The sequence below is a fragment of the Symphalangus syndactylus genome, chromosome 21 (assembly GCF_028878055.3).
Source record: "Symphalangus syndactylus isolate Jambi chromosome 21, NHGRI_mSymSyn1-v2.1_pri, whole genome shotgun sequence".
NCBI lineage: Eukaryota > Metazoa > Chordata > Mammalia > Primates > Hylobatidae > Symphalangus > Symphalangus syndactylus.
Window position 1 is genome coordinate 24,721,958 of NC_072443.2, and position 13,838 is coordinate 24,735,795.

The following is a 13,838-nucleotide window of genomic DNA, read 5'->3' on the forward strand; positions in this document are numbered from 1 at the left end:
TCAAAAAACAGAAACTTTAATGTTCATATCGCCTGGGCATCTTGTTGGAAAGCAGATCTTGTTTCAATAGATCTGGAGTAGAGCCCAGGTTCTGCCTTTTCAACAAGTTCCCGGGTGATGCCAAATGCTGTTGGACTGGGGATCATGCTAAGTAGCAAAGACATAAAAATTAGCTGTTACAAGGCAGGATGGGAAGCTTCAAGGGCTAATGTTAATACGTGCAATCACATACTGTACTGTTATTACAGTTTATGACAAGTCTCCATTCTTTGTCTAGACGGGGTTGGGAGTTCTCAGTTGGAAGTTCTCTGGCGACCTAAGGTTGCCCTGGCAGTAGTGCAGCAGCTGAATAAAGAGTCAGTTTCCTGCTTCATTAGCCTCTGCTCATAGTCCATCAGGGCAAAATCAGAATATTCCTTTTTTGAATTAAAGGCAAAAGAAACCTTTCCTTTATTGGCATTTCCTATATCATCTATTTTCGTCTCATTGTAACTCTACAACCTTCACATTCCAACATATTCTCCCCATTCCCCAATGCTTGGTTCAACTCAAGCCTTCATATATAATTCAAATGCCAGGCATTAAAGTCTCGAAAATGGTTTCCTTGATGTTTTGGTTAGTTTGCTCTTGAATATTCATAGAAACCAAACACTAGATGTTGCTTAAAGAAAACCCAAAAGAACCCCATGTTCCCCATGTTATAACCCAAAAGCTAAAAGATGAAAGGGATCTAAAAGTTTATCTAGTCCCCAAATCCCCAAAGGCACTTGGCTCAGGTGCTCTTGAGGGATGTGGGAGTCACAGCCAGAGCTGTCACGGTGCAGCAGATAAACCATCACATATGCCCCTAGACTAGTTGTTGCATCATAATTACAATGCAGCTGCACCTGGGTGATGGCTACTGCTGCCAGAGGCTCAGTATGAAATTCAACTCAGAACCCAGATTTTAGACCCAGGTGACTTGGATTGCTAAAGGGGTTTTTGCCCCCACTTTAGTTTATTGCACTGGAAGTTTAGAATCAGTGACTAGGGTGCGATTCCTCAGGGATCTAGAACTAGAAATACCATTTGACCCAGCCATCCCATTACTGGGTATATACCCAAAGGATTATAAATCATGCTGCTATAAAGACACATGCACACGTATGTTTATTGTGGCACTATTCACAATAGCAAAGACTTGGAACCAACCCAAATGTCCAAAAACGATAGACTGGATGAAGAAAATGTGGCACATACACACCATGGAATACTATGCAGCCATAAAAAATGATGAGTTCATGTCCTTTGTAGGGACATGGATGAAACTGGAAAACATCATTCTCAGTAAACTATCGCAAGGACAAAAAACCCAACACCGCATGTTCTCACTCATAGGTGAGAATTGAACAATGAGAACTCATGGACACAGGAAGGGGAACGTCACACTCCGGGGACTGTTGTGGGGTGGGGGGAGGGGGGAGGGACAGCATTAGGAGATATACCTAATGCTAAATGAGGAGTTAATGGGTGCAGCAAACCAACATGGCACATGGATACATATGTAACAAACCTGCACATTGTGCACATGTACCCTAAAACCTAAAGTATAATAATAAAAAATAAAATTAAAAAAAAAAAAGAATCAGTGACTAGGGAAACCAAGACTTAGATACAGTTTGAGGCTTCTCTGGATAAGCGAACAACCATGGCCAGCTTTCAAGTGTGTTCCCACTTAGGGAAACTAGGGGTGACTATAATAGACATATTCCCTGAATTTGACGTCATCTTCTATCTTTTGCAGATATCTGAGCCCATTACATATACTAGAGAAAGGATAATTTCACCAAGATCTATGAGGGCTCATGCTCATCCTTTCTCAAACCCAGTCCTCTGCTGGACTGTGGAGAGCACCACAAAATGCTGCTGCATTTAAGTTCATTACATGAAACGTCCAGCTTCATTATACACTATATGATATGTACCCCAAATAAAGTCAAAACAACTAGAAGATTTACAAATATTAAAATACAAATAAGCAAAACACAAAAATCACGAAAGTAATCAAAGGATGGTTTCTGAGGTCTTCTTATAATTCTCATATGCTGAATACACTCTTTAGTTTACTGCTAGGCAATCAAAAGATGTATAGAATTTAGTTGAGAAAAATATTTTTTGTAAAAGAAACATATCTCAATCAATTTTAATGGTGGAACACAAGAATTCTCAACAGGAAAAAAAAAAAAGCCAGTTGCCACAGTTTGCAAAAGAGGAAACCAATACCTTCCGAAAGTAGAGAAAAGTAGCCATCAAATGGTTACTAGGAGAGCGAGGCCTGGAACCAAGGTCTATTATTAACCGCAAGGACCTGTGGTCTCTCCTACATGTCATGCTATACTTACAAATTTTAGAACTTGCTATACTATCTTCACATAGTAAGCTCTTAAATGTTTATTTAATTATTTTGCCAAAAAGAAGCAAATATTCCCTGCAAGAGAATATGAAACTCATACTGTTAAATCAAAACCATGCTGATGCTTCTTATTTTGTACTGCTTTCATGTCACTAAAGAGATCTCTATCAATGAGCCAATTCATAGTTCATGTTCTGGCCACATTTCTAAGATGTTATAGTATCCAGAAATTAGAACAGGTGTCTTTAAAACATTTAAGACCATTTTGCTTTTGTAATGGGGAAAATGAGGTTCATCTCAGTATCAACAAATGTATTATAGATTTTCCATTACAAAGCATATTGATAATCAATTAAGGAACCTATAAAAATAAAAACAATAAGTTACTCAATATTCCTTGTTATAATTGATTTTTTTAAGAAAAGGATTTAATTACCAGTTTGAGGCTGCAGAACTTTGGAATCTTCAGATATTTTTGCTGTAGGCACAATCCATGGCTTTTCACTTGAAGCTATATTGAAAAGAAATGGAATTTGCTGAAGATTTTTTTTTTAAGAGGAGAATGAGACAGAAATAGGTTGCTGGTATGGTTAAGTGGCTACCAGAAGCCTGCAATATACCAATACAATAAAAAGTCATTATATATCAGTAAGAAATAAGTATGTATCCATCCAGAGAACATTTGATTAGTGGTCAGAGAAAGACCAGAGTTTGGTGTCAGACTGTCAACATTTTTCAGGACAAAAAGCTAAGTGGATTACGTGGAATTAAGACTGATGGGTTTTACTGAATTTGCAGAAAATCCAAACAAATAGATTAATTAAAAAAAATCAAATCAACCACTTGTTTGCCTGTCAGTTCATGAGGTTTGCAGAAATAAGATGCAGTAAATGTGTCCTGCAGAATTAAGCAATCACCACCCATAGCCTTAATATTAAATTTAAGGTACTCTTATTACCCAGTGTGCCCCTAGGTTTCTCAAAAGGGAAGGGTGTTTTTGCCTCAGGAAATTCTGGAAGCCTTTTTGGAGCTGTAATGAAACACATAAGGAAAGTTACGACCTGAGGTGCAAGTAACAGAAAAGATTTTTAAAATTTTAAGCTTGCAAAAACAGAAGCAAACACAAAAAGGCAAATCATGTTAAGAGACCATTAGTAGCATTTCTTACATCTGTGTTTCAGTGTTGACTATAAGAAAGTTTCTTTTTCAATTTTTTACAGTTAAGTGACTAAATTTAAGCTACTGTATTTGGACTCTTCTTTCCACCCTTATTAAACCAGTTTGCTGATTTCTTCAGCTATGTTTATGTGTGTTCTTAAATATATTTCATTTAAATTTAAACCAAGCAAACACATCTGAACTAGAAAATGTCCATCTGAAAGCTTTTAAAAATAGTTTTGGCAACTATGTGGCTTTATATGTAAGCTCCTCCCCCGACCTTTTTTTTTTTTTTTTTTTTTTTTGAGATGGAGTCTAGCTCTGTCACCCAAGTTGCAGTGCGTGGCACAATCTCGGGGCACTGCAACCTCCGCCTCCCAGGTTCAAGCAATTCTCCTGTCTCAGCCTCCTGAGTAGCTGGGATTACAGGTGCATGCAACCATGCCAGACTAATTTTTGTATTTTTAGTAAAGATGGGGTTTCACCATGTTGGCCAGGGTGGTCTCGAACTACTGACTTCAGGCAACCCACCTGCCTCAGCCTCCCAAAGTGTTGGGATTACAGCCGTGAGCTGCTGCACCCTGCCCTCATTTTTTTCATACTTCACTCAGAATTCTAAGAATTCTAAGAAGCAGTCTGCAGAAATATCATAAATATATCTTCTCTGTTAAGAGAGACAATAGAGTAAAAACATTTACAAAAAATACAGAAATGATCAATTTGTTCAGTGACATATTGATTCCAAATTAAAAGAATCAAACATAATATTAAAATATGACCACTTAAAAGAAAAACAACCCAACCAAACGATTTGTCATAGGGAGAGCCTCTTTGGGATCCTAAACTTGAAGACTGTGTCACCTTTAAGGGATTGGGTATAAATTAGCGTAATTAATTCAAAAGACTTCTTTGAAGCATGCATACAATATCCAAGGTAATAATAAAGCTGCAGTATTTATTAATTTTTACCTAGGGTGCTCAGTGGCAATTCAGACTGAGGTATTAGAAGAGTTTGCAATGTTTCCGGGGTCCTTTTGCTGAGAACTACAATAAAAAAGAGTGCGGTTAGCAACTCCCGGACTTGGGTTTTGATGTTGTGGCTTAACCATGATCATGCGCAGCAAACTTTGGAACAGACTCTCGCACACAGAGCAGCCAATACCTTTAATGGAAATAACTTTCCCTGGAAAAGTTACATAGCTGTTAAAATATGAAGGTGTACATTCAAAGGGCAGTGGTGTGGCTGAGAAGATCAACATCAAATTACAGAACAAAACACATGCGCTCCTTTTCTTCAGGAGAAAGAGAACAACAAAGCAAGTTAGATTCTCTTGGACTAAGAAACAACAAACATGGGTGCCATGAAATTCTCGTTTAAAAGCATGACACTTTTGGGGCTTCTTCCCAAATTTAGTACGCACAAGACTTCCCAAAGCCAATCTGAGCAGAAAGCACAGACTCAAGACTTCCAGGTTTCCTTCATTCTCCTCCAAGATTTGGGGGTTATAGGCTGGTATTCTGTCTGTATAACCCAGAGACTGGTTAAAAAGGGCATTCAGTTAGCAGTTAGCATCCAGATTTGCCCAGAAGTTCAGTCACCAGGATTAGCCATGTGGTTAACTCTTCAGTGGAATCTGTCCAAGAAAGAGGAAGGTTAACCACTGCCAGGAAGGAAGGAAAAGGAGAAAGTGGGGAGGGAGAGAGAAGTTGAGGCATCAGGTTTCTTTTCTGTGAGTCCTGGGAGTTACTTCGTTGTTACTTTTGGTTTTTTTTTTTTTTTTTTTTAAGAAAAAAAAAGTTCTTAGAATTACCCAGTGTTGTTTCTGAAACATCTAATGCACTAGATGTAGTGGGTTTAGTGCTTCTTGGAACTGTTTCAGGAGTCACTGAAAGGTAAAAAGCACAACTTTACAAATCAAGATAAAGTGAAGCAACCAAACACCAGGAGACACATTTTGTTGCCTTTTAGAACTAGTGACTGATATTTGTATAGCCCATTTCTTTTTGTGTTACCATGTAAAGAGCTCCTTGGCTTGTCTCAAGTGCCTGAGCTGACACTCCTCCCCAACTGGTCCTTTCTGGGTTTGCTTTCTATCCCAAAGAGCACTCTGACCTGACTTTCATTGAAACACTTATAAGCTTAATCATAATTTTAAATCTGCCTTTTTCTTTATCACCAGGGCTTAGTATAATACCTGGGGTATAGTAAACAAGCACATGATAATAATAGTTTATTACTTTTTAAATCATTTATTGAAGAATCTGAAGGATAATCAAGATAATAGTTTATTAAATGAATAAATGGGCAAATGAAAGGATGACTCTGGGCTAAAAGTCTTACTTAGAGCTATCACATTATAAGACTTCTCTCTTACACTGCAATGAATATGCAAAGCTTGAAAATGAATTGAAATTATGATCAGAATTTAAATGCTCAGCCACAGATTTGTCCCAAATGCTAGATTAAAGGTAATAAAAAGCTCAATTAAAAAGCTCACACTCCTTCCCCACCAGCCAGTCAACAGTTTTGGAGAAATAAGAACTAAGATCACTGGGATCTGAAATGAATTGAGAGCCAGAAACCCCCAGAATGTTGCAGGGCAAGAACACAAAATAAACACAATAACCCTGAGTAATAAGCTGTGGTGTTTTCCTAAGTGTTTCTGAAGTGGAAAACTCTGAGGAGGGTTTGGCAGAGGCCTGAAAACATGTAGACTCTCCCATCAGAAATGCTGCCAAGAGAAAAAAGTATAATTGGGGAAAGTAGGTAGAATCTTTGAGGGAGAAAGGGACTTGGAGTCCCTATAGAGCCATGCCTATGCTTTTCTGGATATTGATCACATATACTGAAGTCAGAAACCATCTAGGAATTTCATCCAAATGGGTCACTCCAGTAGCTATACCTCTGCTCCAACTCCCATGAAGGTGGGGATGAAAGGTCCATCTCTCTTCTTTGGAAAAGGACCATATTCATCTTGCTCTCTCAGACATATTCCTACTTGAATGGATTTCTCGAAGTTATTTTACTGCCACAACAACTTTTATCTTCTCTGGACCAGTTACGAGTCCAAAAGTTAGTAAAAGGTATATTATCAATATTTCAAGTTATAGGATTTTGTGGACTAAAAAATTCACTTCGGATTGGAGTGACTCTGCTAAATACAGATTGTGGGAAATTCTTGCCAGATGTCTGTTTCATCAGGTCCTGGATAAGGTGGTACTACTCTGGCAAAAACTCTAGCTCAGAGATTAATGCCTCCCCGCTGGACTGGACTTGAGTAGTTCATTCATAGAAGAGATGCTGAATGTTTGTTAGTAATGGTGATAAACTATGGAGAAAATGCTTACTGCATTAGTTCTTTAAAGGATTGTTACTGAACTATTCTATATTCTCTACACTAGGATTGCTAAAGTTCCAGAGACATTTGTTTCTAAATGATTCCAGGGTATTTTCATAGATATTAAGCTATGGATTTGTGAAGAATATATGGCATTCTGCTACACTGACCACTTGTAAAAGTGTAGAAATGAAAAATGGTCTAATGTCATCATATGAAAGAACAGCACCAAACTTGTGGTATGATGTTTTAATATAAAATTGAACTAATAATTTTCATTTAGAGTAAAAAATACAGCTTCTGTATTACATATTAGTTAGGTGATTCGATAGTCCATTTTGCAGCTGTTGTTTTCCCAAACGTTAGAGACATAGAATCCCCTACTGCTTTGCATTTATGATCAAAATGAATTTCCTACTGGCTCTTTACTGAAAAAAAGGCTGCAGATTAGTATTTGAAAAAAAGCATTTTTTCTTTTCTCAAGGTTAACAACATAGCGATCTCATTACCTGTTGTGGGTCGTGCTGAGATTTTTTCAACCTCTGGTGTTTTAGATTCGGCAGGTAATGCCAAGGTTTCATTCTTAGCTAAAAAGTCAGAGAACAAACAATTTACCCCACTTGCAGTGTCCAAAAATACCTCCCTCAATGCATAATCAAGTAGCAGATTAAAAATCTAATCTCACACTCCTTCCCCACCAGCCAGTCAACAACTTTATTGTGTATCTCTAGCAGGAACTAATATAAGTCTTCAAAATTCTCTTATTAACCCTAGATAATTCTTTCTTATTAACCCTAGATAATTCTTTAAGATCTAAATTGGCATTGAAATGAAGAAAAAAAATCACAACCCAATACTTGGATACATCGCAAGTCATCTGATTGATAAATAGAATTTCTGGAAGGCATAGGTTGTATTACAAATGCTTCTTGGAATTTTATATTCAAGTACTCCCAATTTTAAAAAATCAACCTGTAGAAAATTTCCAGCTGGGCGCGGTGGCTCATGCCTGTAATCCCAGCACTTTGGGAGGCAGAGGCGGGTGGATCACGAGGTCAGGAAATCAAGACCATCCTGACTAACACGGTGAAACCCTGTCTCCACTAAATATACAAAAAATTAGCTGGGTGTGGTGGTGGGTGCCTGTAGTCCCAGCTACTCGGGAGGCTGAAACAGGAGAATGGCATGAACCCGGGAGGCGGAGCTTGCAGTGAGCCAAGATCGCGCCACTGCACTCCAGCCTGGGCGACAGAGCAAGACCCCGTCTCAAAAAAAAAAAAAAAAAAAAAAAAAGAAAATTTCCATTATTATGCATGGTAAAAAATGTAATAAGTTATGACATTGAGATTTTAGAAAACCACAAGCAACACATATAGGAAACTAAGCTATTTGAAAATATTTGTGGCAAAAAATTAAACAGTAAATTTTATTTGAGCCTCATATTAATGTAGATCTTCTCTTTTAATCTCTATGGGAATTCAGTACAAAGGATAAAATAATTTTTTTCCATTTTTCCTCTTTATGCAACTATTTGAGAAACTTCATTTTAAAATGTGGATGTTCTTTTTCAAAGAAAGTAACATTTCTAAGCCAGTGTTCCCCAGCGATTATGGTATTCCCCATTTGAAAGGGTATAATTAGGATTCATTCTATTCAGTTATTTTCTGTGTTGAATCATAATATTACCTGCTCATAATATTTTGAAACAGTCTAGTGGCATGAAAGAATTAATGCCCCCTTGGGATACCCTGATCATGCCACCTTGAGCTGATTACATAATCGGACAGGATTTTTCAGAGTCCTAAGGCTATATAGAACTTAGATTTCCCAACTTTGGCACTATTGATATTTGAGGCTAGATTATTTTTTTGTATGGGTGGCTGGCCTGTATACTGTAGGATGTTGAACAGTATTCTTGGCTTCCACCCATTGGATTCCAGTAGTGCTCTCACACACTTTTGGAATATTTTGTGTTCCACAGATACTTTTCTTTTTTTTTTTTTGAGACGGAGTCTTGCTCTTTCTCCCAGGCCAGAGTACAGTGGCGCGATCTCCGCTCACTGCAAGCTCCGCCTCCCGGGTTCACGCCATTCTCCTGCCTCAGCCTCCCGAGTAGCTGGGACTACAGGCGCCCGTCACCGCACCCAGCTAATTTTTTGTATTTTTAGTAGAGACAGGGTTTCACCGTGTTAGCCAGGATGGTCTCGATCTCCTGACCTCGTGATCCACCTGCCTCGGCCTCCCAAAGTGCTGGGATTACAGGCGTGAGCCACCGCACCTGGCCCCCACAGATACTTTTCTAACAACCAAAAGTATCTCCAGGCAATTCTAGATATTCCCTAAGAGACAAAATTGCTCCCTGTTAAAAACTTTAATTTTCACACTCAAAACTCTTTGAACATGTATTTTATAATCTGTAGTTCACTTTATTTTTGTAAAGACCATCTTCTTTTCTGTTAATGTGGGTTCAAAAATATTTATTTAATCCTGATGAGCTTGAAGACAATTAGAAAGTCATCTTTCACAATGTTTATAGCAGCAAATCAGTTTTCAATCCCTACTTGATAAAGGCATACAACAGATTTCTAGATAGCTAATTTGCAGGAATTATTTAAAATGCCACCACTAAGTGTCATAAATGATAATTTGCAACAAATTGTGTGTTTCTGAAGTTGCAAAGCATGTTTGCACAACAAAATATTTAATAGCATTGTTCAAATTAATTTAGCAGGGCATAAAAAGGAACTTTTAAAAAATCGAGCATAATTTTATAAATTCTATTTTTAAAACGTCTAAATTTTATCAGTATTTTTTTTCTGACGTCTTTTGTGTGAACCATTCTGATTGTCAACACAAAAAAATTCAGATCATGAATTTTTCAAGCACTCTGTTCCTATTATTTTCAACAGGCACCATAGGAAGTTTTTTTAAACGTAAAATTATAAGGTTTCCTTTCATGATCTCTTCTCTTTCAGTGTTCTCCTCTCCTTCCAGGGCTCCTTCCTGATTAAGAATTTCCCATGTTCTCAGTGAGTCCCTGGCTGACCTAGGACCTCTTATTATTTATTTGCTTAATCGTCCAGATCCTAGACTTTCACAGGCAATGCTCTCAATTTCTTTATTCAAAACATGTTCTTAGCTGGCAATCACATTAGCCTAAAATCAGGCTGTTAATGAAAAAAGGCAAACTACCCCTTCCTAAGAGACATTTGTATTCTTTATATATTACTAATTCATCTTACAGGCATATTGCTTTTTCTTTTTCTTTTTTTTTTTTTTTTGAGGCAGGGTCTCACTCTGTTGCCCAGGCTGGAGTACAGTGGCATGATAATAGTTCACTGCAGCCTCAAACTTCAAACTCCTGGGCTCAAGTGAAACAATTCTCCTCCTTCTGCCTCCCTGGTAGTAGCTGGGACTATAAGCACGTGCCACAGCACCTAGCTAATTACTATTATTATCTTGTAAAAACGGGATCTCACTATGTTGCCAGGCTGGTCTTGAACTCCTGAGCTCAACTGATCCTCCTGCCTCAGCCTCCCGAAGTACTGGGATTACAAGTGGGACCCACTGCACCAGGCCATACTGTATATCTATAAATGATATTTCAGACATCAGAGAACTTAGTAGATGGGGAGGGTATTTGAATGGGGAACTCTTGATATATCAACCCCTGAGCATTCATCCACACTGTCTATGCACAACCGCAGTCTTGGCAATAGGAAAGTAAAATGCAATCAGAATACAGCCTAAAACCCAGGAAATTCCTTTTCCTCTATTTCTTCTGTACATTTTTCCATCACAGTTGTTTCCTTTAATTTTTGGCAGGCTAGGTCTTGACTTTGGCAAATGCTTTGTATGTCCCTTGGGGATGTGTGTGTAATCCTAACTTTTTTGTTTATATCTCTCATTATTCACACCATGTGTTCTTAGAACAAGCTATTATACTTCTTGATGTCCCATTATGAGCTCTGCTGGAATGAGGATGTTATTTTTAGGATTTACTACCTCAAAAAATACAGCTTTTCTGAGTTGCAGCGATAATTAACTTTAGGGAAGTTTATTTCTCCCTTCATGGCATAAAGGAATGTTTATGCCCACACTTTGCAAAAAACAGTGCTTCTGTGCAGCAAAGGAAGCAATAAACAAAATGAAAAGGCAGCCTATACATTGAGAGAAAATATTTGCAAACCACATCTATCTGATGAAGGGTTAAGATCCAAAATATATACGGAACTTACACAAAACAGCGAAACAAAGTAACACAACAACCCTCAACCCCAAATAACCTAATTAAATCATGGGCAAAGGTCCTGAATAGACATTTCTCCAAAGAAGATATAAAAATGGCTAACAGGTATAAAAAAAAAGTGCTCAACGTCACTGATCATCAGGGAAATGCAAAATTAAGACCACACTGAGATACCACCTCACTTCTGTTAGGATGGATATTAAGCAAAACGATAAAAAATAGGTGTTGGCAAGGGTGTGGATAAAAGGAAATTCTTGTTTATTGTTGGGGTGGAAATGTAAATTGGTGCAGCTATTATAGAAAATGGTATGGAGTTTCCTCAAAAAATTAAAAATAGAACTACCTTATGACCCAACAATCCCTCTTCTGGACATACATCCAAAGGAAATGAAATCAGCACCTCATAGAGACACATGCAGTCCCACATTCACTCCAGCATTGTTCACAACAACCAAGATATGGAAATGACTTAAATGTTCATTGATGAATGTATAAAGAAATTATGGTACACACACACTGGAGTATTATTCAGCCTTAAAAAAGGAGGTCCTGCCATTTGCAATAACATGGATAAACCCGGAGGATATTATGCTAAATGATATAAGCCAAGCACAGAAAGAAAAAGACTGCATGATTTCACTCATATGTGGAATCTAAAAAAAGTCACATATACAGAGAATAAAACTTTATGAGGGATGGGATGGAGAGGGGGAAATAGGGAAATGTAGAACAGAGGGTAAAAAGTTGCAGATGCATAGGATGAATAAGACTAGAAATCTAAAGTAGAAAACAAGAACTATAATATTGTATATTGGAAAATTGTTAAGATTTTTGGTACTTTTACCACATGCACACACAAAGGGTAACTATGCAAGAGAATGGATATTAATTTGCTTGAATATAGTAACTATTTCACTAGATATACATATAAAAAAACTTCATGTTGGATTCTTGAAGCATATACGATAAAAAATTTAAAAGAATTGTATATGTAGTTTTTGTAAGAAACATGGTCTACTAAGTTGGTACATTTGTTGGGTAGGATTTTCCTTTGATTTATTGGACACTTTCAAACATACTGGCTATCAGTCTCTTCGGTGCGCGATATGGTTTGGCTGTGTCCCCACAAATCTCATCTTGAATTCCCACATGTTGTGGGAGGGGACTGAATCATCGGGGCAGGTCTTTCCCATGCTATTCTCGTGATGGTGAGTAAGACTCATGAGATCTGATGGCTTTAAAAACGGGACTTTGCCTGCACAAGTGCTCTCTTTTTGCCTGCTGCCATCCATGTAAGATATGACTTGCTCCTCCTCGCCTTCCATCATGGATGTGAGGCTTCCCCAGCCATGCGGAACTATAAGTCCAATTAAACCTCTTTCTTTGTAAATTGTCCAGTCTCGGGTATGTCTTTACCAGCAGTATGAAAATGGACTAATTCGGTGTGTAAGAAATTCTGCATATGTTAAATTTTCTATGTGTTCTGTTATTATTAGCATCATATTTTAAGAGACCGGGTCTTGCTCTGTTGCCCAGGCTGTAGTACAGTGGTGCAATCAGAGCTCACTGAGACCTCAAACTCATGGGCTTAAGTGATCCTCCTGCCTCAGCCTTCTGAGCAGTTAGGGTTACAGGCATGTACCATCATGCCTGGCTATTTTTTTATTTTAATTTTTTTTGTAAAGATGGGGTCTTGCTATATTGCCTACGCTAGTCTTGCATTGCTAATCTCAAACGATTCCCTGGCTTCAGCCTCCCAAAGTGCTGGGGTTACAGGCATGAACCATCCCATCTTGCCCATGTATTCAATTTAAGACAGGCATTTCCCTCAAAAGCCAAGTTTAAAAACATATTTACTATTTTCATAGTTTTAATTATTTGCATTTTACTATTTGCATTTAATTTTTCTTTATTAGAATAATACTTAATTCTGGACTTTTAGTGAATCATATCAGAAAGGCAAAAGTAAAAACGAATCCCAAGACAAAAATCCACTTTAATTCCTTAAAGAAAGCAAAAATGCTACATTGGTATTATGGTAGCATGTAGAACTTTTAAACATTTTTTTAAAGATTAGGAAATATCACTCAAGACTAAGCACTGAGGAATGGACCATGACATCTTCCAGTTTGAAACTGACAGCCATGGTCTGAGAAACACCCCTGCTCATTTTCAGTCCCCTTCACAAATCCTGCTTTCTATAATTTTGATGGACACATTAGGGACTAAATCAATAAGAGATTGACCAGCTCCTTTTTTTTTCCTCCTTCCAAACAAGTTCTAGGCACGGGGCAAAGTATACAGTCTCTGGGCAGAGAACAGGTGGATGCAAGAGTCCAGAGCTTTAACTCTTCCAAACACAGATTCACTGAGGGAACTTAATTTGGGAGCATCCTGGCAGCATCACATTTACATGATGTATGGTTGGGTCAGGGGGTTTTACAGTTAAAGAGAGGTGATCAAGTCTGATGTACAAATTAAGAAAATGAAGTCCAGAGTCACTTATCTATTTTCTGGGAAGTAATTCACTCTATGACTACTAGATATGACTATTTTAAAGTAAAAATATAAGGATTGCACGAAACCACAAAGATATATTGGCAAATATTTTCACATCTTACTAAGATGTTGAACCATAAGTTTTGGAAAATTTTTCAAAATTGTAAGTCTAATAGTCCCCAGTTAAGTGCTTTTCTACCCA

At 37.7% G+C, this 13,838-nt stretch overlaps 1 protein-coding gene across 13 annotated transcripts in view; it reads right to left on the reverse strand.

Moving 5' to 3' along the window:
* ABI3BP (ABI family member 3 binding protein) overlaps positions 1 to 13,838 on the reverse strand; it is a 246,050-nt gene that overhangs the window by 111,280 nt on the left and 120,932 nt on the right. For 6 of the 13 annotated variants that reach the window (XM_055259011.2, XM_055259013.2, XM_055259010.2 and 3 more), the window contains exons 10-14: positions 7,398 to 7,475; positions 5,362 to 5,436; positions 4,520 to 4,594; positions 3,351 to 3,422; positions 2,829 to 2,903 (exon numbers count right to left, since the gene is read on the reverse strand). In XM_055259011.2, the coding sequence (XP_055114986.2) occupies positions 2,829 to 2,903; positions 3,351 to 3,422; positions 4,520 to 4,594; positions 5,362 to 5,436; positions 7,398 to 7,475 (375 nt within the window). The remainder of the gene's footprint in view (positions 1 to 2,828; positions 2,904 to 3,350; positions 3,423 to 4,519; positions 4,595 to 5,361; positions 5,437 to 7,397; positions 7,476 to 13,838) is intronic. The other 7 variants (XM_055259016.2, XM_055259014.2, XM_055259021.2 and 4 more) reach the window with 2 other exon arrangements.